This window comes from Pseudochaenichthys georgianus, chromosome 13, assembly GCF_902827115.2.
Source record: "Pseudochaenichthys georgianus chromosome 13, fPseGeo1.2, whole genome shotgun sequence".
NCBI classification, from domain to species: Eukaryota; Metazoa; Chordata; class Actinopteri; order Perciformes; family Channichthyidae; genus Pseudochaenichthys; species Pseudochaenichthys georgianus.
Genome location: NC_047515.1, coordinates 32,071,144 through 32,096,590, shown reverse-complemented (window position 1 = coordinate 32,096,590; position 25,447 = coordinate 32,071,144). Strand labels below are relative to the sequence as shown.

The window sequence follows — 25,447 nt, the reverse complement described above, 5'->3', positions numbered from 1 at the left end:
ATTGAAACACGTGTTCGCTGAAATAAAAATAAATAAACAAGCTAATTTACAACAGATAGTTTATACAGAAACATATATTAATAATATAAATGAGTATATCTTTTCGACACATCAAACTATTTCGTAATTATATGTATATGGAGTTTAAAGTGCAAGAGTCCACCCCCGCTGCCAGTATCGAGTTGGTTTGATCCTACATCGCGTAAAGTTTCCTTCCGTGAGCCTGACACAAAGAGGGGAGCGAAGGTAAGCACATCACCAAATGCATATTTTACACTGTTTTACATCGACCTGTAGTATGTGGCAGTCTACGAGAAGTACACGTCAGCGATAATAGATTGGTACTGAAAATAGCTAATATTTGTCAGTTAAACATTGGCTAAAATGTAGCGCTGACTTCGGTGTGATGCAAACTGTGGCTAACTTCTGTGGAGCATGTCGTTTCCTTGGCATGTATAGTTTAAAATACGAGGGCTTCACATATCAAACACAAAGGTTCTGTCCCTAAATGAAGCTGTGTTTTGTCTGTATTTTATTATGTACAGTATGTGTTTCTATTCGCGATCCAGTGAATAGCCGGGGCCGAGACCTCTCCTACTGTCTGCCTTCTTGGTTACTTCTCGTATTATTTGACTGCTAGCGTTACCGGTATTTGCTAAATGGATGTAACATCAGATTTTGCTCAATTAACATACATCAAACCTGTTTCTAACGTTACACTTGTAAGTTTAAAACACGCTGACGGAAACCGGTGCCACAACTTTGAGATTGACCTAACTCTGTTGCTTTAATCAGAAGAGGTGAACTGTCAGAATGAACTCTCGTCAACCTGGTACATATTCAGTGGTGTAAAGTAGTGCTGTGATGTAAATAAGTAGATTTACCCAAGTACTATACACTTAAGTACAATTTGAGATACTTTACTTTACTATTTCAATTTCTTACTACTACTGCCCCACTCCAATTCACAACAAAGTAATTACAACTAGCTGCACCTTTACCAGCTTGATGCATCAATAATTATAATTAAAACATATAATTATTATGAAGTGGGGCAATCTGCATAATGATTACTTTTACTTTTGGTACTTTAAGTATATATTGATGCTAATACTTTAACTTAAATAACCTTTTGATTGCAGGAGGTTTACTTGTAACAGAGTATTTTTACACTTTTTGTATTTCTACTTTTACTTAAGTACAAGATCTGAGTACTTTTCCACCTCTGTCCATGTCTGATTTCATTGATCATTCAACGCCCCCGGTGGAAAACTATTAAAGCTTCTTTCACTTGGATGTATTGGTGACTAACCAAAGTCTCACATGATTTTGACCACAGCATATCTTGTATCTGTCATACTGTATAGTGAGTGATTCTTCCCGAGGGGCCATGGCTAAAGAAATACAGGGGCACCAGCACAAAGATAGTTTTATAGTATTTAGGGCAGCGCTCTTTCGAGTGGTCAATTCATCACATTTTATAAATGCAACAGCCACCCTTAGTGCACTGCATCTTGTTTGTAACTGAAATAGTTACCTTGCATGACAGCTCAGTTCTTGCACATCATGCAGATGTTTACATCGGGTCTTACAATATCGCTACATCATAATGTTAGGAATTGTGTTTTAAAGTCGGAGATTTGACTTTCCTGCATCGAGACATACGTTTTTAAAGCCCCTTATGTACAGTAATGTGTGTGTTTGTCTAGATTGTGGCTTTCCCTGTTTGAATAGGGAAACTGGTTTTCCTCATCGAGAATAATCACTTTTTTAACGGACTGATTACAAAGTTAGGTGTGGTCCAAACTCTGTCTTGCAGCACCTGCTGTAAAGCAGGAGAAGAACACCTGAAATCGTTGTACTTTGGTCAGTCTTTTAACCAACATATATTGTGTATCGTATTTAGCTAAAAGAAAAAACTGGGATTAGATGTTTTAACCATATTGCATAGCCCTAATGACACAGGATACAGTTGCAAGCAGGAGCTCTGTTGTTTTTCGGTTTTGTCTGCTAATGAACCCAGCTGGGAGTTCACTGAAAAGGTTAGTTGGCATGGACACAATTGTGCAACAGTTAGGGCACACTGATACTGTGTGATTTATGTTTGAGGTCATTACGTTATCTTTTGAATGACCAGACTTAAACTATTAATATTGCAATAATACTTGTTCTATCCTCATTGATAAATATTTACAGAACTGTAAATTGTTTAATAGCAGCTGGGAACGCTTCCTTTGCTAAGCATTGCCACAGACTGTGATTGGTTTCAAAGAAATTCAAACAAGCCAGAGCGTTTTTCCCCATTTCTAATGATAACGGGGTGAAGCAAGACCTTTATGCAGTGCTGATAGTCGGCTCTGCAGATATGTCTGGCTATGATAGACTTCTTTTATTATAAAGAAAGTTTCAGTGAAAAATGTTTCACAACAGGCTAAAATAAGAGAGAATTACACACACTTGCATTCCCTTGCACTTTGCTAATTTGCGGAAATACCATTTGAATATTACATTTAGAAATGACAGGGGAGAAGTTTTGACTATGTTATGTTTCTATCTGATAATAGCTTCACAAGCACTGAAGTCACCGTGACCGGCACACAGGAACCTCTGTACCTTGAAGTAGGGCTGCACGATTTGGGGAAGTCATCTAATTGCGATTTCTCTGACAGATTTTGCGATTGCGATTCGATTTGCGATATTTGTTTTTAAGCGACCCAACGGAAGTTTATTGTAAAATGCGGCCATATCTCCGGCTAGGAACAACATCAACATGCTCCCGTCTCTAGCACCCCCGTAGCCAGAGCTATGAGTGAAAGAACTAAACATGAAACATGAAACTTCCGTTGGGTTGCTTTAAAGTCAAGCTTCAGTTTAAGATTCACCCTGTAATAGATGTAAAACATGTGATGGAGCATTACAAACCTGACTCAGATGGTTTATTTCACCAAACCATCTAGGAAATATGGTGGCCCTGCATTTCATAAAACGCCACAGCATTTCAGAAAACACCACAGCATTTCAGAAAACACCACAGCATTTCACATTGGACGGAAAGGGTATTCCTTTAGGGAGAACACTTCTTGTTTGTGATTGGACAGAGCCAGCCAGAGAAGCACTGCTGTGATTGGTTGTTTTTGCTGCCAGTCAAGAAATTACGCTGCGTGATTGGCCCAACACATCAGCCGTTAGCTGTTAGCACACACTCAGAGCTCACAGCTCCTCATATCTGTTCAGAAACTGGACAAAAGTTAAACATGTACAAACCACAGACTGTCTATGTCATGGTGAATACAGTCGCTGCTTTATTTATGTCTGTATGACGTTGTTGTGAGTGTGGACGGAGCAGCTACAGGTTAGTTTAGCCTGATGGATCCGATTCCATTCAGAAAACACGCATTTTAAAAGCTTTTCGCCTGCCGTGTTATCTGCAGACAAAGCATTAATTCATGGTTTTTACTAACCGTTATCAGTATGTAGTTACTTCGGCATCACTTTGAAACGTGTATTACAATTAAATTACGGTCAAATATGTTCATTTTGTTGTAGCTGGTATCTCCCATAGGATTTACATGGAGATACGCCCCGCTCCCTCTCCAGCGCGTCTTGTTTGAATGACAGGAGCAAACACAGCTGACAGCCGCGGTCAAACTCGAGCGATTAGAGCGATGCGAATATTGGGTGGTCTACAGTACCATAGTATTTACATGGAGATAAGCCCCTTAAAAACCATGAGTTAATAAAGCATTAATTCTGTGTTTACTCCTGTCATTCAAACAAGACGCTGGAGAGGGGGCCGTATCTCCATGTAAATCCTATCAGAATCGGACCCATCAGGCTAAACTAACCTGTAGCTGCTCCGTCCACGCTCACAACAACGTCTTACAGACATAAATAAAGCAGCGACTGTATTCACCATGACATAGACAGTCTGTGTTTTGTATATATTTAACTTTTGTCCAGTTTCTGAACAGATATGAGGAGCTGTGAGCTCTGAGTGTGTGCTAACAGCTGATGTGTTGGGCCAATCACGAAGCGTAATTTCTTGACTGGCAGCAAAAACAACCAATCACAGCAGTGCTTCTCTGGCTGGCTCTGTCCAATCACAAACAAGAAGTGTTCTCCCTAAAGGAATACCCTTTCTGTCCAATGTGAAATACTGTGGTGTTTTCTGAAATACTGTGGCGTTTTGTGAAATGCTGTGGTGTCTTGTGAAATGCTGTTGTGTTTTCTGAAATGCTGTTGTGTTTTCTGAAATGCTGTTGTGTTTTCTGAAATGCTGTTGTGTTTTCTGAAATGCTGTGGTGTCTTGCACTTCAGGGCCACTGTAAGGAAAGCTCCATTGGAAGCCATTTGGAAAGGGCAGGCACTTTCAAAAATACTTGGCAGGTGATTGGATCAATCTGTCTATCACCTTCTATCATGGGCCACTTCTGATTAGTTAACAATGGCTGGTACATGTGGAGCACAGCACTTCTGATTGGTGTGGATGACTGACACACAAGAAGAAAATAAAAAAATAAAAATAAAGAATCGCAGGCTTTGCGATTTGATAATTGCATAATTTCAAATCGCGATTTCTATTTAAAATCGGTTAATCGTTCAGCCCGACCTTGAAGTGGTTTTCTTTTTATGTCGGTGAGTCAGAAGTCCAATTGTGAGAAGTTAAGGCTCCTGTTGAGTGTGTGTGCTGTTTCATTCAAATGGTTCCTAGTTGGGGACAAGCCATTCAGATCTCATTAAACCACATGGAAACTTGAGAGCTCAGGACATGTTGTTCTTCCGTGCTCACTCAGTGTGAAAAAAGCTGCCGTTGTTAAGTACAATAAGACATTCCTCATTTTTCTGAATCAGTGGGTCTTTATGTTGTACCAGTTGAAGCCAATTGTCTAATAATGCTTGCAAAAAAGCCATCATTGTATGGCTTGACATGTATAATACTGCTCGCTCACATGTGTTTGCAATCATGTTGTTCTGTGCAGCATTTTAACCCAATTATTGCCAGACTCTAGTTTTGTTCAGTTGGAATGTTTTAGGCTACAGAACTGACACTCATTATAAAATGCAGATTCAATAAAAGGTCCATTTTAAAAAAAGGTCTTCAAGCTGCTTATTTATTTAAAGAAATGATGGTTAATGATACGCATTATTTTTCTGCGATAAGTAATTGTATAACTCTTTGGTACTATTTACTTTTTGTATTGACTATACTTCTTTGCCTATATGCAGCGTGTCAACATGGCAGACATGGACGCTGATACTGCTGCTCACACCGAGCCTTCGGTGGAGGAAGAGGAGCCTTTTTTCAGCAACCTGGACCTCCTCCTCTTCTCCCTGATTGTTGGTCTTGTCGTTTATTGGTACATGTCCCGCAAGAAGCCTGAGCCCATCCCCGAATTCAAGAAGCTCGACACAGCGTGAGTACCCATCACAATATATATAACAGATTTATTTATTTTCTTAAAGAGTTTGTGGTATGAGTGTTTCTTTATTTGTATTTGGATCTGATTACATCTTTAATATAAATAAATAAGGATGCTTCAGAGTAAAGAAACAAAATGAAACTCTATATCCGTTAAAAAAATGATCTCAAGTAGTGTTGGGTATTGTTTAACACTAGAACCGCCAACGGGTCCAGTTTACCCGCAGCTGTTTTTTGATTGTATGTAACAATAAATATTTAAGTCTCCCAGTCCGTGACTTTTCCTGAAAGTGTGTTATGTGGCACCCTTTGTTGTTAAAAATTGTCAATATGAAGTCAGATTGAAAAAATCGCCAACATGTTTTCCATTTATACCTATATCCGCCAGCGGGTAATATTTACCTCATAGAAAATGCAGCGTAAACATGGTGTGTTGCTATAGCAACGCCTTTTGTCTACTGCGGTTCCTTATAGATAGATAGATAGATAGATAGAGAGAGAGATTTGAACCTAAACAAAACACAAGTCAAACACCAAGCGTTTAAATCAGCAATGGTAGCGATATTTTATACTTCATGCTATCTGCACAAACTATATCATATGAAAAGTGGAGAGTCCACAGATTCTATTGGTATAAGTTTCATCTCTGTGCGATCAAAACTCACTGTTCTACATGATAAATAAAAGAACATTGTACCTTGAAAATCAATAGCGGTTAAATTTGACCCGTTGGCGGTTTTAGGTATACAGCGACCTCTGGCGGTTCTAGTGTTAAATTAAATATTCTTTTTCGTATAGCTGTTCTGTGTAATGGTTCAGAATTGATCAAATCCTAGTTTCATTTCATAGAATATTATTTAAACAAAATATGTTGCCAGGTAGCTTCTCTACCTGGCAACCTGCCTGTTTAAATTAAGGTTGACTCACTTCCACTTTTTCATCTCCTTACTGTGACCTTCTGAATCCTCTGATAGCAATTCTACACTGTCTTATTCCATCTTTTAAGAAACTATGATGTTAATAATTTGCATGGATGCACTTTCCTTAAGCTATAACTCTTTGGAGCTATTTCAGGGTCATAAGTTTTGATCATTCAAAAAAATACAATTTATTTGAAAGTTCAAGTTTTTATCCTAAACTTTGAAAAATACAATGATGTATTCAAAATAAAAATAAGTATAAGTACCCCCATCCGATAAATGAACTGTTAGGCAAACTGTTTGGCAACAAAGTGTTTTATCCTTGTGCTGACTCCTTTCAAGCACAGTTCAGGCAGATCCACACCAGATTCTCCTTCTCAGGGTGTTTCTGTTTCAGAGGATGAGTCCTGCAGCTGAAGTTACGGGCTGCATGAGACCTCTTGTCCCACAGAGAAGCTCCTCTTCATCTTACTGCTTGTTGCGTATCACAGGAATGAAATGACCATCCAGCCAAACTACACATATTTGAAGCTTTGGCTTTGCAGCCAGGTGTTTTTATTTACTTCAAGGAGTGTATGTATCGCTGTGTCTGTTTGACATTATCGAAGGACTTTGAAGTTCCAAACAATTCAAAATATCGAGGTCAAGCTGGGTCAAGATCATACATCTGTTTACCTCAAAGACACATGAAACAGCACAAATGAAAAACAAAACTTCATGAGAGCACACTTACTCCTGTCTCATTCTCACACACAATCACTCACACACATACAAGGTATAAGGAGGTGTAATATGTAGGAGGGTATGAGTTTGGGAATGAGGGAGTGAGAGAAAAAGAGAGAGAAAGAAAGGGAGCTATGAGGTGAAAACTGCTATAAACCAAATCTACTGTATATTATATTGTTGTCTCTGTACACACCAGAGATGTTCACAAGTCTTTTTTTGCAAGTCCAAGTCTCAAGTCTTTGTGGGGTGAGACTTGATCAAGTCTCAAGTCTTTGGTCACGAGTCCAAGTCAAGTCTCAAGTCTCTAAAAAATAAAAGTCTCAAGTCTCTTCTGGTTGTAATAAGCCTTCTATTGTCTGCTGCTATCCAGTCTGTTAAGAATACTGCACAGCTATATCTAAGAAATTCAAAGCATTTACTGTGTTATTATCACTCCTATATCTATTAGCATACAGTATCAGTACTGATTAGTTGTTTGTTATATGATCACTTTAAACAGGCTATTGCAATATGAGGAAAACATCACACTTTAGCTAAATGCAAACAACTTATAAGCAAAACACGTCGGAATCAAAAATCAGTATCACAAATACTTTATTAATCTCCCGCAGGGAAACTGTTAAAAGTACTTAAAAGCGGGTAATGATTAACGTTACCGACCTTTTTTATGTCATGTCAAGAGTTGGATGTCAACGCCACTCAACTCAAACAAGTGTGACAAGCAAACATTCACTCATCTTTTCAAATATTCAGTTACAAAGCTAGTAGCAAGCTAAGTTAACATTACATAGCTGATGCTGAGCTAAACATGTTTGCTAACCGTCCATACGTTAATGTGACTGACCTCTCCGGGTGAGTTTTCAAGTGCCTGATGAAATTCGACGTTGTTGCGCCAGCATCCTTGATTTTGATATTGCAGACTTTGCAGTGTGCGCTCCTTTTGTTGGTGCCGCCGGCGTTTTGTTCGAAGTTTTTGTAGTTGAACCTAATTACAAGCGGTACAGCCGCAGGTGTGCCGCCGGTCGCTATTGTGTTACTACGAGGTAGTAACAGAGGCGCGCACGTCTGCGTAATGAGCCCGGCTAAAGTAACTGGATGGCCTACCTGCCTGTCAGCCTTCCATCTGGGCACAAATATATCTCGTGCCCTCACTGGTCATGTGCGCGTTCGTGTGTGTTGGAGGAGGCGGGCTCTATAAGGAAGTAGCAGCCTCTAGCAGATTATCTCCGGTTGTGTATTTTCAAATTCTAGCGATCTCGAGCCGGTTTCTCTCAAATGTACCTACCCCACCTTTAATACGCCAAAAATAGAAAACACAATGATTGTTCACGAGTCCCAACACACGAGTCCAAGTCGAGTCTGAAGTCTTTTGGTCACGAGTCCAAGTCAAGTCTGAAGTCTCTGTGTGTGCGACTTAAGTGCGACTCGAGTCCGAGTCGCAGACTCGAGTCCCCATCTCTGGTACACACACACTGTACATCCAGACACACACACACACACACACACACACACACACACACACACACACACACACACACACACACACACACACACACACACACACACACTATACATCCAGACACACACACACACACACACACACACACACACACACAAAGGGCAAAATGGACACACTAATTCAACACGAAAATGAACATTCGCAAGGTCCTTCGGCAATTTGTTGGCATGTCAAAGATTTTGCCACCGCTCACGAAGTTGCTGCCGGAGCCTGAGAAACTCCACCGCCGGTCATACGATGGCTTAGATGCCGTCACGAATGACCCGATGTTGTCACGATCCGAGCCAAATTTGAACATTTCCTTTATCGTGTGTCCATCTGGTGTCAATTTCGGGACAGTATGACAGGGGCTTTAGTGAGAAGGCGTATTTACCTCAACCGATCTGATGGAAGCAAATGTGATTACATTTCTTTCTTTTTTCTTTTCAACACTTGTAACATTGGTTTTAAATGTGTTCCAAGAGAGTGAAATATAACGATTATGCAAGATGATTGCAAACTGCTTGAATATTGCGACAGGCCTTTGAGTCATTTCTTATCAGTGGAATGATGGAGGCTTGGCAACATTTCAGAGGACTCCCCTTCCACTGGCCACTCTTTAAGTTCCTCCCCACCCACAACACAATTTCTTTGTTAATCATAGTGAAGCCAGCCGCAGCAGCAGCAGCCTCACTTGCTATGTAGCTGAGATGGTGCGTGGTTATGTGAATGGAGACAGTGTTGGAGGTTGAGCGGGGGAGATCCTGACCATTTGTATGATAGCAGGAGATTGGCTTGAAAGTGGGAAAGACCCCTGTAGCGCACGTTTTGCTTTGGAAAGCGTGTGCATCCGTGGAGGGCTAGAATACAGGAAGGGAACATAAGAGCAGTTCTCCCCCCCCTTAAAGGGAGCAGTGATTACCTAACTGTTATGAAGGGGGCGTAGTCTTCCATGTCTTCCTGTGCTTTTGTTTTTGGCCCTGAAACCATTTTGAAAGTTCCCTGGAGAGCAAAATGGGAAGGCAAGCCAAGCTGCTTTTGTGAGTCCTCTCCAAAGGTGGAAAGTTGAGGCAAAAGACAAGCAACCCTTTCTTTACCCTCGGTTACTTTTTTTCATTCTTTCCCCACTCCCCTGTTTTTCTTTTTAGTGTGTGTGGGCTGAGCTGCTCTACCATTGGAGAAAGGCCATGTCACAAATGGAATCCTTTTATGATAAATGAGGTTACTATAGCAATGACATTTCCCTCTCTCCTCCAGTGAGATGGGGGCGGGGGATACTTAAAAAACTACCATTCACAGCTCTTTCCCACCTCCTTCAGTGATCCACTGAGGAGTTGCTTCGATAACTAGCTCAAGCTCAGAATGGATCTTGTAGACCTCTTCGTTCCCAACACCTTTCAGACCGCAGAGGAAAAGGGGCGGGGATGAGAAGGAAGGCATTTTCAGCCTGAGAATGATTCAGTGTGTGTTTGTGTGAGTCAAAAGTGTGGGTCCGCAGCTCTGCTTCATTTTATGGGAAAGTCCGTTTCCCACCATTGTGTCCTCAGCGGTTGCCAGACACTGACAGGGCTGGTAGGCTGTGTGTGTGTGTGTGTGTGTGTGTGTGTGTGTGTGTGTGTGTGTGTGTGTGTGTGTGTGTGTGTGTGTGTGTGTGTGTGTGTGTGTGTGTGTGTGTGTGTGTGTGTGTGTGTGTGTGTGTGTGTGTGTGTGTGTGTGTGTGTGTGTGTGTGTGTGTGTGTGTGTGTGTGTGTGTGTGTGTGTGTGTGTGTGTGTGTGTGTGTGTGTGTGTGTGTGTGTGTGTGTGTGTGTGTGTGTGTGTGTGTGTGTGTGTGTGTGTGTGTGTGTGTGTTAGTGGAGAACAGACGCTGCTGGTTTCAGAGAGCAGCACAGGAAGAGGCTGAGTTCAGATCGTGTTGGAGGTGAAGGAAGGCAGCTCTTCCAGAACTGTTCGACTGCCTTTCTGACCTGGTTTTATTTTTCCATTCTGTGGTTGTGGAGTGTTGACGTCCTTCTTTTGATTTTGAGCGTGGCGGTTCCCAGCGTGGTCTAGCCAGAGCTGCTATTGGCAGTGGCTGCATGCCATGGGCTGTGTCTTCTCCCTGCCAGAGGACAGGAGAGATGCTGCTGAGAGGTCAGTAAAGTGTTTGATTTATTGCACCTTCTAAGGCACATTTGGAGTTGTTTTGTTTTTACAATACTTGCTTGAATTTCTCCTAATGATTTGACATTATTTCATTTGACTGTTTAGTTTGACAGGACAGTTCACACGTGAGCTGGTATGTTTTTCATTGAAGACTTGTAAGCATCTTGTAATAGTTCCAATTTTGGCCATTTTCTAGAGCTTCAATAGTTACTTGATTCCTCAATTAGTTGAATCACAACCAAAAGAACTTTGAAGATTTCATGTAGATGGCACACATTATGTTTTCAGTTCTTTAAATATGGAGACTCCCTGCTTTACCTCTGTTTTGTTACCAATAAACTGAATTTGTGGTTTTAAAACAGAAAAAACCAAGTTCGACATCTATGAAACTGAGTTGGACATTTTTCACTATTTTCGGTTATTTAATAGATTCATCTAAAATATTATCAGCAGATGATGAAAATAACCGTTAAGCTGTACATGTTTCCAAATGTTGCTCTACACAGAGTGTAACTCCCTTGTTCCAGTAGTATGTAAGAGCTGGTGAAATGTTTGACTGCAAATACAATTTGATTAATTTAATTTGATTATGACCCCTCCCCCCCTTTTCACAACACTATTAAGTATGTTACCATCTTAGCGACCATTGTGTTGCACATTTAAAAAAAAAAATCTTTTGGTTTTTAGCTATAGGTCAGATTACAAAATGAAAACCATGTCATTACAGCCTTACCTCCAAGTTTTAACGTGTTGCAGATTAAGACTGAAATGATTCAGTGTGCCTGTTTATAAGGTTTCATTTCTGATTGAATGGAAAGTTAGTTCTCTGACATTATAAACAGATGATAAGCTCTGAACTATTTGGACTAAATTGTAAATTGTTCAAACAATGACTGAACGCCAGCATGCATGAGGTTGTTTTAATGTGGGACTTGAGGCATTGCAGGAAGGAAAAGGACACGTGTATGTTATCAGTCAAACCGGCAGTTTAAGCTAATTATTTGTTCCTGATTTAAAACCATTATTTTGTTTGTTGACTTGAAAGATGTTTACTCAATTTCAGGCTCAGCTAGTAGTTGCACAAATGTAATGATCTGTTGTCAACAATGATTTGTTTCATTTTGGTTTTTCAAGACTTTGTAGTCTCCCAAAAAACAAAACGACTAATGCTATCCAGCTTTTTTATTGAATGGGGTGGGGAAGAAACACAATTTCTGAACAGGAACTATTTCATGATTTTATTGATCCATCATCACGAAATGACTTTGAGCTAATTAAATGAATAGCAATTGTATACAGTTATACAGAATAAATCAACAGGATACATCTGTTTTATGTTTAATTTACAACCTGCTTAGGATACTTTTGTGGTTGTTGCCACAGCATAAAGAACTAAAGATTCTGTAATCTCGTCTCTTGATTTTATAATGATGCACAGAAAATCCTCCCCCGCTGAGTGCCTGTGAGGCTGGAGACGGTCAAAGGCTCGTTTCAAATTTGATCAGGAATTTACACTTTGCTTCAGGGTTCAATCAGTTTTAACCACAGGGGCCCATTTTTATGGCATGTCGAGCATCTGTCCAACATGCCTGTCCTCTGCACACTGCTGTTCAGTGGATAGCTTCTGTAAATTGTTTGACTTAATGTGTGTTAAAGGTCAAATGTAGCCAATGAAACCGCTTCTATGGCTATCCTACTGCTTTGTTGCTTTTGGAGATGGTAAATCTGAAAACAAATTCATCTGGCATACTTAGGTATGTGTCGCTGCTTTATTCTTTTTAAAGTGCGAACAGAATTGCAGCTGTCTACTTAAACCTTTGATGCTGAATGAAGCGGCGTTGCTCTTTTATTTGGCTTGATAATAGATGTTGCTTCCTCTCTCCCTCTCTTATTTGCACCGTGTTTGCAGATGTTGTTTTGATCTGTTCTCGGCCATTAATTACCTGAATGAATCTTATTCAAGATTTTGAATTACCATGAGGTGTTACCTGTAGTTAATATACGTCAACCACTTTGTAAGCTGTATGCTTAGTACATGATATTCCTACATTTAGTGTGACTAATGCTCGTATGGCTGCTGAGTCACTGCTCTATTATTCCATGTTATTTTAAGAATAACATGAATAATGACCAGACAAATTACCCACATTGCCTAAGAGCTGGGGCTACGAATTACAGCCAATTATTTAAATCGTTACTTGCCTAACTTGCCAGTATGGCCAAATAATTACATATGTCAATGTGGGAAAGGAACGAACGAATGAATGCGTAATCATTGATGGAGTACCCTTTGTATTATCCTTACTTTCCTCTCTGAACCTAAAGTGCTCCAATGTTTACTATTTGTTTAAAAGTACACTCCGTGAAGAAATAAAAGAGCACAACACACAACCTGTTGTCCCTCAAATGTATTGAATGATGGTCATTCATTAACAGACTGACACTAGGTAACAGTTAAATGTACATTTTAAATGACTTGTATTGGTGTTTGTTTACACGAATGATGTTAGTAAACAAAGACGGGCCTATATTTACACTTGTGATTTTGTGAGATAATTCAAAAGTCACATTCTTCAGTGTTTTCTAAATTCAGATTCAATTGATTAATATTATAGAGTACTGTATTGCTGTTCTGGCCAAAAGGAGGATGATCTTAAGTGTTGTATGGGGAAAGACTGATTCTTGAACATGGTCATTGGTTAATACTTACTTTTTTATCACAGTATCATGGTTAAAAACAGGTTGTGTCTTTGTGTTTAATTATATAACATTCTGACAATTCGTAAACGTATTTCTTCCCAGAGCACCCGCCGCAAGAGAGACAAGTTTCATCGAGAAAATGAAGAAAACCGTGAGTGATTTTCCTGAATGTTTCCCATCATTTCTGCTTTAAAAGAAGCCCTTAGGACCTGGAGATGTTCAATGTTGAACAGTGTTTATGTTTAGCTGTATTCTGAATTGTAGTGTATCACTACATTTTTCCTCCTTTTCTTCGATGGATTGATGAGCTGAATAATATGATGAGGATAATGGCTTTTCATTTAAAAACACTGCTTTGACTTCCCTCTGTTTTCAAGCCAGCCTTGAGAAAATACTTTGGTTTTGAATCATGTGGTTTGCTGCAAGTAGTTTAAATACCATAATGGTGGCACACAATTATTTTGGTCCAGAGTGCCATTTAATTTAGTCTCCGTTTCTCTTTTGTTATGAATCATCATGGCAACGCTGTCGGCAGGGATAAAATATGTCAGATTTCAACAATGCAAGCCGATGGAGCTGTCTGTGTTCACATAAGCTTCATGTTAGAGAAGTTATTCTTGTTTAGTTTGGACTGAAAATGAAGTTATGTGAAGTTATTTATTCATATGTTGCACTTTTATCTTCCTCTCACATATAGAAGTACTCTAGTTAGCAAAGCAGCACTTCAGGATTTGTGGGGAAATGCTTTTTAGAATATATTTTAGGTAAATCCCAAAATGTATACAGCTAAGATGACAGACATGAAAGAAGTGTCAGCTTTATACAATAGTTGTGGGTGAAAGCTCATTTATGCCCCGAGTTTATGCTTTTCTGTCAATGTGTAACCAGGGAAAGAACATCATCGTGTTCTACGGCTCCCAGACAGGCACAGGAGAGGAATTTGCAAACAGACTGTCGAAAGACGCTCAGCGCTACGGCATGAAAGGAATGGCTGCCGATCCAGAGGAGTATGAAATGGTAATCAGAGAAACAACATGCAAACCTAAAATTACCAAAATCTTACTTCATAATTAAATCTGCAAGATCATTATGTTTAATTGTCAGTGCAATTCTGAAGAAGTCCGTAAAAGCCTAATTGGTTATAAACTCATTCTATGAATTGTCCTGACAGGAGATTGTATTCATTTAGATGATGATGATATGTTACACATCCAGTTGCAGATGGATCTTAACAGAGCCACATAACGTTTTATAGTATGTGCCAGATAATATGATCCCTTCTAACTATAAATGAACTCTGCTGAAATATAACATGTCCAGGCAAGTGAGTCCAAACAGACTCAAGCACGCACTCAGATCGTAATACGTGAACTATTTGAAATAACTTGCAAGTTTACTGACAGTACAACTCTTGACATAGCCTTTCAGAAATGTAATGCAATAATCATAATAATAACACGTTTATTTATTATGGCACCTTTCACAGAAATAGATTTCACAAAGCGCTTCACAAGTAAGAACAAAAGTTAAAATGAAGACCACAGGAACATGAATACAATAACCACATGAGGCATAATTTAAGGTCAACATAAAAACAACACACAGACCATGTGGAGTCCTGAAAGGAACAGACATAATAACAGAACACATCACACACATTTCAAATAGAAACAAAGTTCCCTAAAATGCTGAGCCCTTCAGTGCTCTCTGTTTCTGATTGTGATGTCTCTTATTCCAGGCGGAGCTGGCCCGTCTCTCTCAGATTGAAAACTCCCTCGCCATATTTTGCATGGCCACCTACGGCGAAGGAGACCCAACAGATAACGCCCAGGACTTCTACGACTGGCTGCAGGAGATTGATGATGAAGACCTCTCCGGACTAAACTACACAGTGAGTCGTTAATGATTAAATATTGTATATATTAAGCTTACTAGAACTGAGTGCTGGCTTAATTGTAATGAAAGGTCTAAACCATCTGCGACAGGCTTCATAAATCTATGTTATTGTTATCTTATCACCATCTTGACTGTAACTGAGTGAAATTCATCTCTTTTTTTTGTTTGGAAAGGGAGCAATAACCATACAAACTGTGTGCCATATTCTCTGTTTTGCATGTGAGTTTTTTGGAACTACATGGACATGTTGGTTAATACAATATTGGGAAACGATGAAAAAGTCCTAGAACCGAATGGGCCAACCTCAAAACAAACATCCAAATGAAAGAGCAAGAGAAACAATTCATTCTCACATCACATTAGAGGGACTGTTAAACATTCATAGTTTAACAAAATAGTTGCTGATTAATGGTTTTACTGATCTACTAGCTGATTGTTGCAGCTGTGTAATCATGTGAGCTACATGAATGTGATGTACCCAAACAACACCATTTTCAATGTGTATATTAAATGTATCATTTCTGTTTTGCTCTTTACAAAATGTGTTCAAATAATAAAGTTACTTGAAGTTTGAACGACTCGCTCATGGATGTGCATCAGTCCGAAGAGGAACAAAATTAATATAAATAGATTTTTTTTCGCTATTGCTGCTTCACAAACCCAATTCTTTTTTTCTTCACGCTATGTCATTTTGCCTTGCGGTCTGATGTACCGCACACAGGCTTCCCTAGCATGAGCTGCGTCCGTCTTTGTGTGCACCATGAAAGAAAGGCCTTTGTGTTGTCTAGTCAGTGTGTGCGTGTGTGTCATTGTGTCAATGTTGGGGTGCAGAGCCTCTGACCCCATTTGAGTGAAAACTTGACTGTGGGAAATGTAGCTATATTATTAAGCACAGTTGCGTCCTTCCGCCTGTTTTTCATCTATTGTTTCTGGTAGCGCCGTCACAATGTCATACTTTCCCTGCACGGTTAAACATTTGTACAGGTATTTTGATATTATCGAGATATCTAGTAAAAAGCATTCCAAGTCAAATTCATGTTTTGTGGGAATGTAGAGAATGCTGGATTATTATCACATTTATTCTTAACATAATATCAATATTAAAACATTTTTCTGATATCACTGTTATCATTAATAATACTTATGTTTGTAGAATTGTTTATACTAATGGAGATGCATCAGTGTCTTCTAAGACATTTTACAGTATGGCATGTTATTTTGATTTTGTATTCTAGTAGAATAAATTGCCCTACAATTAAACTGGATGTCACACTTAAACCAAACAGCAGTCAAACATCTACATTGGTTAATTGTTTAACTATGACATTGTTTAAATTGTGAAGAACATCTTAAATGTACCCGGTTTCTGTCACGATTAATCGAAAGCCACTTAGTAATGATCTCTCTCTGTGCCTTGTTAAATCTTCAGGTATTTGCTTTGGGCAACAAGACATATGAACACTACAACGCAATGGGAAAATACGTTGACAAAAGGCTGGAAGAACTCGGGGCAAAGCGGATCTTTGACCTCGGTTTAGGGGACGATGATGGCAAGTAAGTGACCCGTTAATCCTCTGAGCCAAAAAGGAAATGATGACTAGACATTTCTCTCAGCATTGAGATGCTAAGTCAGCACAAAAAGCTCGTGTGGACCACTATCAGTTTTCCTGTACAGTACATGATACGCAGTTTACACCTTATTTTGCAAAGTTTCAAATCAACTTAACAAATGTATTCTCTGAAGAATTAACTTCTTTCATATTCATAACTGTGTGAAGCCACCCAGAGGCCAAACTATCAACTTTAAAAAAAAAAAAAATAGATTTAATTATTTAATAGATTTTTATTGACCCTACAAATTAGAACGTTTACTTTTGCAAATTCATGCAAATGTATATGGTTATTATTGTAATCTAACTTGTTGAACAAGGTTGGGTTGAAATCTGTTTCTCTGCTGAGTAACCCTGTTTTTTATCTTTCAGTCTGGAAGAGGACTTTGTCTCCTGGAGAGAGCAGTTCTGGCCGTCTGTCTGCGAACACTTTGGAGTCGAAGCTTCAGGAGACGACTCAAGGTTATTTCACAGACAATTTCACCCTTTTTATTATTTATTATTTACATTGTTTGTCCCCATCGTTTTATATTTGCCTCATCTCCACCTAAACCGTTAATTTCCCATACTCACTCTTTACCCACTCTTCAGCATCTGAAAGCCGCTAACATCAAACAAATAAAGACATGGGAAAGCTTGCATTCACAATGTTCTTACGTTAGTGATAATTCATATATTGTCTCTTCAGGTGAAAGGTACTTTCCACATCCTTTTAACTCTAAATCAAGAACTTTCACACAAATCTAATCTCAGATTAATGACACAAGGCGATCACCACAGAGTGATAACCAAATGTAAACTTTTACACATAGGCTGAATTTAAAACAATACTCCACCCAAAGTCTTGTTTGTTCATTACCTTGTTTAAGTTCATATCTTGAATAAAACTTGTGATGTAATGCTAAAACAGGTTATATCTTATTTATGATAATCATAATTCAATTATTGGATCTATGCATCATCCCAAAAACAAAAGTGTAATTTTTACATTATTTTTTATATAGTTTTCACTATGAATTCAACTCTGCTTTTACTATATGTGTGTATGCAGCGTCTGAGGAGGCTAACTTCTGATTCCCCCCACAGCATACGGCAGTACGAGCTGAAGGAGCACACGGACCTCAACATGAACAAAGTCTACTCAGGAGAGATGGGCCGCCTTAAGAGCTTTGAGGTCCAAAAGCCGTGAGTACTTCAGCCGAGACTCTGCTCACTATCTGAAGTCCTTCATGAATGTACTAATACCATTACTCACATTTCACCCACTTACATTACCTATTGCAAAGTTTACCAAAGGTCACTTTAAAAAAATGAGCTTTCTGCCCCCTAGTGGGACATTTGAAAACCTATTTTCACAGCCTTTAAAGGTCCCATGTCATGGCCATTTCTACTGATCATAATTCCATTGTTGAGGTATACTAAAATAGATTTATATTGTTCAATGTTCCAAACTCACATTGGTTTCTCATACAGCATCTCTGATGGTATGTGTATTCACTCTCTGTCCTCAACGGCTTGTTGGAGCTCCTGTCCCCCCCCCCCCCCCAGTGGCCCAGATAGCGAGACACCACGGAACTCAGCCTGGGCACACACACACACACACACACACACACACACACACACACACACACACACACACACACACACACACCCGCAGCCTGGCTGGGAGTTTGTGTGTGTGCCCAGGCTGAGTTCCGCGGTGTCTCGCTGTCTCACCGACCCCGCACCAGTGAGCCAGCTCAGTGTCCCGCTCCTCGCAGCAGCGAGCCTCGCAACATCCCACCGAGTGTGTATGTGTGTGTGTGTGTGTGTGTGTGTGTGTGTGTGTGTGTGTGTATGTGTGTGTGTGAGGAAATCCGCAGATTGGTCCAAACGTTACGTCACTATACCCGAAATACGTCACTATACCCACAAGTAAACAATGGAAAATTAGAAATCTCCAACGAGGCGTTCTGGGGCAGCATAGACAGGTATTTTCTGTGTTAGAGTTGTACTCGCTACAGGGTGTACTTTGAGGGTTTGTGACTCTGCAGACCGTTTACATGCAGAAAAATCTACATAACACACAAGGGGACGGGTAATAACCAGAAAAGCATGACATGGGACCTTTAACAATATTTAATTCATAGAGTAATGGATCTTTTTAGTATTTTATTAATAGATTTTATATCTCTTTTGTGATATTTTAAGTCTTGCTGTTTTATTTACAGGCCCTATGACTCGAAAAACCCTTTCCTGGCCCCAGTTACTGTCAACCGCAAACTCAACAAAGCCGGAGATAGACATCTTATGCATGTGGAACTGGACATAACGGGATCCAAGATCAGGTGAGACTGGTTAGATGTATCTATAATGAAATGCTTGAAAATGCTTTTTCATATCCCTCTGATGATGAGATGATTCATTTTGTGTTTTGAGGCTTTATGATTACAGGTCAAAGTGTAATTGTATCACCATATGTGCTTTCAGATACGACTCTGGAGACCACATTGCTGTTTTCCCCACAAATGACTCTGCAATGGTGAACAAGTTGGGACAAATCCTTGGAGTGGACCTTGATGTGGTTATCTCTCTCAACAACCTTGATGGTATGGCATTGAAAGCCCGAAGCACCTTGACTTTACTAGCTCGTCCCTGAAACACTGTCACAAAAACCTCCCTTGATATCTAGACCTACAGTATCACCACACTTAATGCTGATGCATTTTATATTGTTATATTACTGCTAGTGAATGTAATTGCTGTAATATAAGGTGCTGCCTTTTGTTACCAATTATAAGATTCTAGCCCTCATGAAGGTCATCAGATTCACTTTGTGTGGCATAAGTGAAGAAGCAGCTCCTGTTCAGTTTAAAACAACATTACTGAATAATGAAAAGTTATTACACAATATAAGTAATGTTGCCATTCAAGCAATGTTTTAAGTTCCTCAGTCTGCAAGGATATATCAGTTCTGACTCGTATTTCATAACATCGCAAATCTTTTGTGTGACCAAATCTAACCCTGCCTGGACGATTTCCAATTTGATGAGTCAATAGTAGAGTCATGCAGTAATCATAATAATGAGTTAGGGCACGATCACCTGTCATGACAGCTCTGTAATCTGTCATGGCAACATCAAAAACATTTCATTTACAAAACATAGAGATGTGCTTATGTGACTCGAACACTGAGGTTAACTTTGTGAACATATGTGTATTTTTTGACCTCCCATGAAATACGAGACTATTTAAAGCCTGCTTTTAATAAACATTTATTGCAATAAATAACTAGGTAAACTGAATGTAATGGTAATTAAATACATTACAAGGTCTATTAAAGTAGAAAGCATTCTCATCACAGATAGAGCAGTAAGTTCAAGTTCAAATTCAAGTGTTGGCTATAGAAAACATCTTGACACAATTCTAGATACAAAAAAATGCATCTCTTTATTTATTTTCCAGAGGAGTCCAACAAGAAGCACCCCTTCCCCTGCCCCACCACCTACCGCACCGCCCTCACTCACTACCTGGACATCTCGCAGCCCCCCCGCACCAACGTCCTCTACGAGCTGGCCCAGTATGCCTCGGACCCCAAAGACCAGGAGAATATGCGCAGGATGTCCTCCTCCTCGCCTGAGGGCAAGGTCAGTGCCAGGTGGTGAAGAGTTGTTGGTGTCAGTATGTGGTTCATGTCAACATTCTTCTGAGCGCCAGCATCTAGCCCCTTTATCGAGCGTGCTGTCTTTTTTGTGCGGCTGCTCCGAGCACTTTGAATATAAGAGTAGTTCAACTTTTAAGAAAAGGCCGGTGACCAGAGTTTCCGCCAGGGGTCTTGCCGTCATTTGACGCCCTTATTCAGCTCGGGACGCCCTGAACTCGAGCTGAGGGCGTCCACAAATATTAATAATTCGAGAAAAAATCGAGAGTTTCTATCGCTTGAAATGACGAAAAGTACAAAGGACAAGGACATCCCTCTGTTGGAGGGGCAAAGGAGTCTGGTGGGATTATTTTCGGAGTATTGAAGATCGTTTCCCCGACATCGGCGGTGCCTGCTACAGGACAACATGGAACGTGCAAGATTTGGACGCGATGAGCGGGGGGGTTTTAGTGGAGCACGCGCTTGAGCTGCGAGCACCAGAGCCTCGCAGCGGCGAAACTGAGGCTCCGTGGTAAACTGTGGTAAAAGCAAGACGTAGCTACTGGTGAGTGTGTATCCGGTTGGTCAAACAAATAGCAGCACAAATGGATAATAAAATTCAAGGGGGTGAAGTACGTCTGTCAACAGCAGTGATATGTGGTTGACATATGTCAATATAAACAATAAAAAAACCTGGGAAATTGTTTAATATTTGTTGTATTAAATGCTGGGAGGAGACTCTTCACACCGCCTTGTGGACACAGGCCCTAAGAGAAACTCTGTTGCATCTCATCCATGTCTGTGAGTTTGTCAACGCTCTCCACCTCTGATTCTTCATCCTATTGTGTGTTTGATGCTTCCCCTCTCCAGGCCCTTTACCACAGTTGGGTGCAGGGAGCCTGTCGGAACATCCTGGCAATCCTGGAGGACATGCCGTCTTTGAGGCCTCCCGTTGACCACCTGTGTGAGCTGCTGCCTCGTCTCCAGGCTCGCTACTATTCCATCGCATCTTCCTCAAAGGTACCTTCCTGTTTGGATCGCGGTTTCAGAACTGTTTAACACTTAATTACTGATATGGTTACCTGCTGCAACAATGCTGTTCATATCAGAGAATTACTAGGCAATGCAAGTTTCTTTATATAGCACATTTCAAAAGCAAAGTAATTCGGTGTGCGTGATATGCATTAAGATATAATGAAAGAGGTGACATACAACAGTCATTAAAGAAGCCTGGACAATACGAAACGAGACAAGCTAAACTAGAATAAGACAGAAATAAAAAAACAGAAGACATGTTACAGTGCAGTGTCAAATATGAATAGAAGGCAGTGGCAAATAGCAAAGTCTTCAGTCTTAAATGTAAAAGTAGTGAGAGTTGCAGCAGACCTGCAGGTTTCTGGTAGTTTGTTCCAGATAAATGGAGCACAATAACTGAACGCTGCTTCAACTTGTTTAGTTTTGACTCTGGGGAGAGATGGCATACTGATTCAAGGTGACGTGAGAGTTACGAAGAATGATGTAGCAGAATATCAGAACTGTTTTTTCGCCCTGAACCATTCAGTGCTTTAAAGTATATTGGTAACTCTCTCCTGTTCTGCAGGTTCACCCTGACCGCATCAGCATCTGTGCGGTGGTGGTGGAGTACGAGACCCCGACGGGCCGCACTAACAAGGGAGTCGCCACCAACTGGCTGAAGAACAAACTGGTCACTGACAACGGACACAAGTCCACTGTTCCCATGTTCATCCGCAAGTCTCAGTTCCGCCTTCCCTTCAAAACCACCAACCCCGTGATCATGATCGGCCCCGGGACAGGCATCGCTCCCTTCATGGGATTCATCCAGGAGAGAGGCTGGCTCAAAGAACAAGGTGTTTATAGATACTTTCGACAAAGAAGGAACACAATAAATTACACAGATTTAATAAAATATGTGTGTACACCACACTGCCCACAGCAAAATACATGGCATAAAGCATTGAAGGGTTAATGGGTACGGGCAGTCAGTGCTTTAATGAACTTAGTTCAGTTATTAGCCTGCTTCCTGTTACTCTGAAGACAGACCTTTTTGTTAGTTGAGTAGGAATTGTAAATTGTAAAACAAACTTGATCAGTTAAAAAAACTCATTAGAAGAGCTAAATGCAATAGCTGAAACATAACCATTGTTTTTTTGTTTCCTTTTAGGAAAGGAGGTTGGAGAAACTGTGTTGTATTTCGGCTGCAGATATAAGAACGAGGATTATATCTACCAGGAGGAGCTGGAGGAAGCGGAGAAGAAAGGAGTTCTAACGCAGCTCAACATCGCCTTCTCCAGAGACCAGGAGCAGAAGGTAGGACTGCTCTTAGTGTCTTTAGAGCCGAACGCAACTTCATGTTGTGTTATTCAATAATATTGGTAATTGTTTACTTAACATTAGTTAAATATCTATGGGACATGCATGGCCCAATGCAAAGCCTGCAGCACATTGATAAGACCTTGATCTGTAACTCAATTACGTTGTGTAAGGTCCTTGCATTTGAGGGAATTGGGCCTGGAAAGTCATTGAAGCTTTTGGAAATACACATATGATGCACATTTTGAACAATGTTTCCTCTTTCCATTTTCCAAAATAAAGGTGTACGTGCAGCATCTCCTGAAGAATAGTAAGGAGCATCTCTGGAAGCTGATTCACTCAGACAACGCTCATATCTACGTCTGCGGGTAATTAACACATTTGAACAGCAAAACATTTGCATTTAATGTATTATAAAAGATTGAACTTTCACATACTGCATTTAGTTGTCGAATATTGGAACACTTGAAGTGATGTGGATGATTATTTGTGATCATTTGATTAACAGGAATTGGGAACATACACTGGGGAGGAAATGCTTGCTTGATAATGGAAACCCGCTTTATCTTTGGTGCTTTGGCACCGCCTAGTGGAATAAAAAGAATTGTTTTTAATTGCCAGGATTTAGGAATCAAAAGAAAAAGACGTCCACCAAGTTGTAGATGCACTGTTGCCGGCTGATAATTACTTTTTTGATTCAAGTACTAAATACTCGAGTAAATGGAAACAGTATGTTTTTTTTTTTTTTACAAAAACAGATGCCACTAAAGGGAAAAATCCTACAATAGATGGATAAGCAATATGAAAAAATAACACCAGAACACCCCTAAAGAGGACTTTAATCTGACGTGATCTTTCTCCTGATCTAGGGACGCGAAGAACATGGCTAAGGATGTGCAGACGGCCCTCCAGGACATTGCGGAGGAGCTGGGAGGCATGACGCGCACACAGGCCACAGATTACGTCAAGAAACTGATGACCAAGGGACGCTACTCACAGGATGTCTGGACTTAAAGAGCTTCAGACTCACTGCTCGAGTGGTTTTAAATGTTCTATTTTTATTGTGTGTCTCGTTTTATCACAACTAAATATAAAACCATTAAAGAATTGTTCATCTCCCTAGTCAAGGGAGCAACAGGTAGCACATGATTGTGAGGCGAACACTACCTCAGCAGGTTTTGTTGATAAACACATTCAGCAGTTTGATCTGTATTTCATAAGTATACTACATTATGTATCTGGGACGCAGTCTGTTTTAGGAGACAAAACTATGGTCTGATATAAGATCCTCTCATATACATGAATCGATTTGTGTGATTGGCTGTTATCAAACATTGTGGACATACAGCTCTGAATGTACATGATATAAGTCCATTGTGAACATGGAAGTATTTCAATCGGAAACATAGGTCCTTCAGTTTGCCATATTTTAACTTTAATCTAACTGTTATAACTCCTCAACTGGTTCTTCTTATCGTGTCCACAAGACAGTCAGTTACAGGGCTTTGTTAGATGTGGTTCAGCCACAGCTGAACACATTGCTGTCCCTTCTCTCTGCCAAGTCCGATGTTGTGCAGGGTTGCTCCAGCAGGGGGCATATCAGGAGATGTTGCATGGTTTGTGGTTCAATGCCGCAGTCACACACAAAGTCCTCAACTGGTAATATTGGATTATATGTGAACATTTGGAGCGTTGTTTGTTCCTGTTGCAAAGAGAGAAAAGGGACGCTTTATACATGATAGGGTGCTAACTTCAGTTTCTCTCAGAGCTCTTCCTGTAGTACTTCGGAAATAACTTTAAATATAATAAATGTTTTAGAACATATATGAAAATTTGGTACAATTATGCCAAGTATGCCATTATCTTTGGAAGAGATTGTGCCTGATATGCAAACATTGCTGTTGATTTTAATCAGTGACAGTAAACTTTGGAGAGGTACAAAAAGTGATGCAAATGAAAAGATAATTTATAGAAAAATGCACGTCAGCATGTGCAACTTATTTTCCATAAAAGCAGGTCTTTAAAAGTAATGAAAAATCAACTCTATGTTCCCTGTAATATATGTAAAATGTTCATTTGAAATGTTGTCTTGGAAATCATATCTGGCCTCCCAAATGGTGGTTGTTTGCAAAGTATGAAATGTTAATTTTGTCTTATCACATTATGCACCACTACATGGGGGAAATGACCGAGAAATATCAGGACAGTTCATGCATCTCCCAGATTCAGTCAGCCGGTGCTTATCTCAATCTTTTTGTGTGAATAAAAAGAGTTTGAAGATGTCAGCGGACCATTTGAAGTGCAGCCTGTGCCTTTTTTTTACACTGCCTTATGTAATAAGTTAGCATATAAAACCCTGATGCTCTACTAACTTGATAACGTGTCTTTGTCTATGCTTTCATTGTGGTAGAAAGTCACTTTAGCCAGTACTGTGACTTATTTGTCATTCCACTTTATGATGTAATTATTTGATATTTTCAAGGCATGCATTTTTGTAATGAATAAAATTGGAATAATTTATTGGCTTTTTTGTGATTAAATAAGGTTGAACTTTATGATTGCATAATTCTTTTACAAACTTATTT

At 39.9% G+C, this 25,447-nt stretch overlaps 1 protein-coding gene across 2 annotated transcripts; it reads left to right on the top strand.

Annotated features, from left to right (window-relative positions):
* The first annotated feature begins 139 nt into the window (after nucleotides 1-139).
* porb (P450 (cytochrome) oxidoreductase b) lies at nucleotides 140-25,417 on the top strand. Of its 2 annotated transcripts, XM_034098188.2 has the most exons (16): nucleotides 140-246; nucleotides 5,227-5,414; nucleotides 13,509-13,557; nucleotides 14,295-14,423; nucleotides 15,145-15,297; nucleotides 16,732-16,856; nucleotides 17,285-17,374; nucleotides 17,999-18,097; nucleotides 19,123-19,239; nucleotides 19,382-19,500; nucleotides 20,357-20,538; nucleotides 21,402-21,551; nucleotides 22,132-22,399; nucleotides 22,714-22,859; nucleotides 23,145-23,230; nucleotides 23,732-25,417. In XM_034098188.2, exons 2-16 carry the CDS (start codon nucleotides 5,236-5,238, stop codon nucleotides 23,874-23,876), a joined length of 2,037 nt encoding a protein of 678 aa, XP_033954079.1. In that variant the 5' UTR covers nucleotides 140-246; nucleotides 5,227-5,235; the 3' UTR covers nucleotides 23,877-25,417. The 2 variants fall into 2 exon arrangements, with proteins under 2 accessions (XP_033954079.1, XP_033954078.1); XM_034098187.2 differs by lacking the exons at nucleotides 140-246; nucleotides 5,227-5,414 and adding an exon at nucleotides 10,388-10,694.
* Nucleotides 25,418-25,447: the final 30 nt, after the last annotated feature.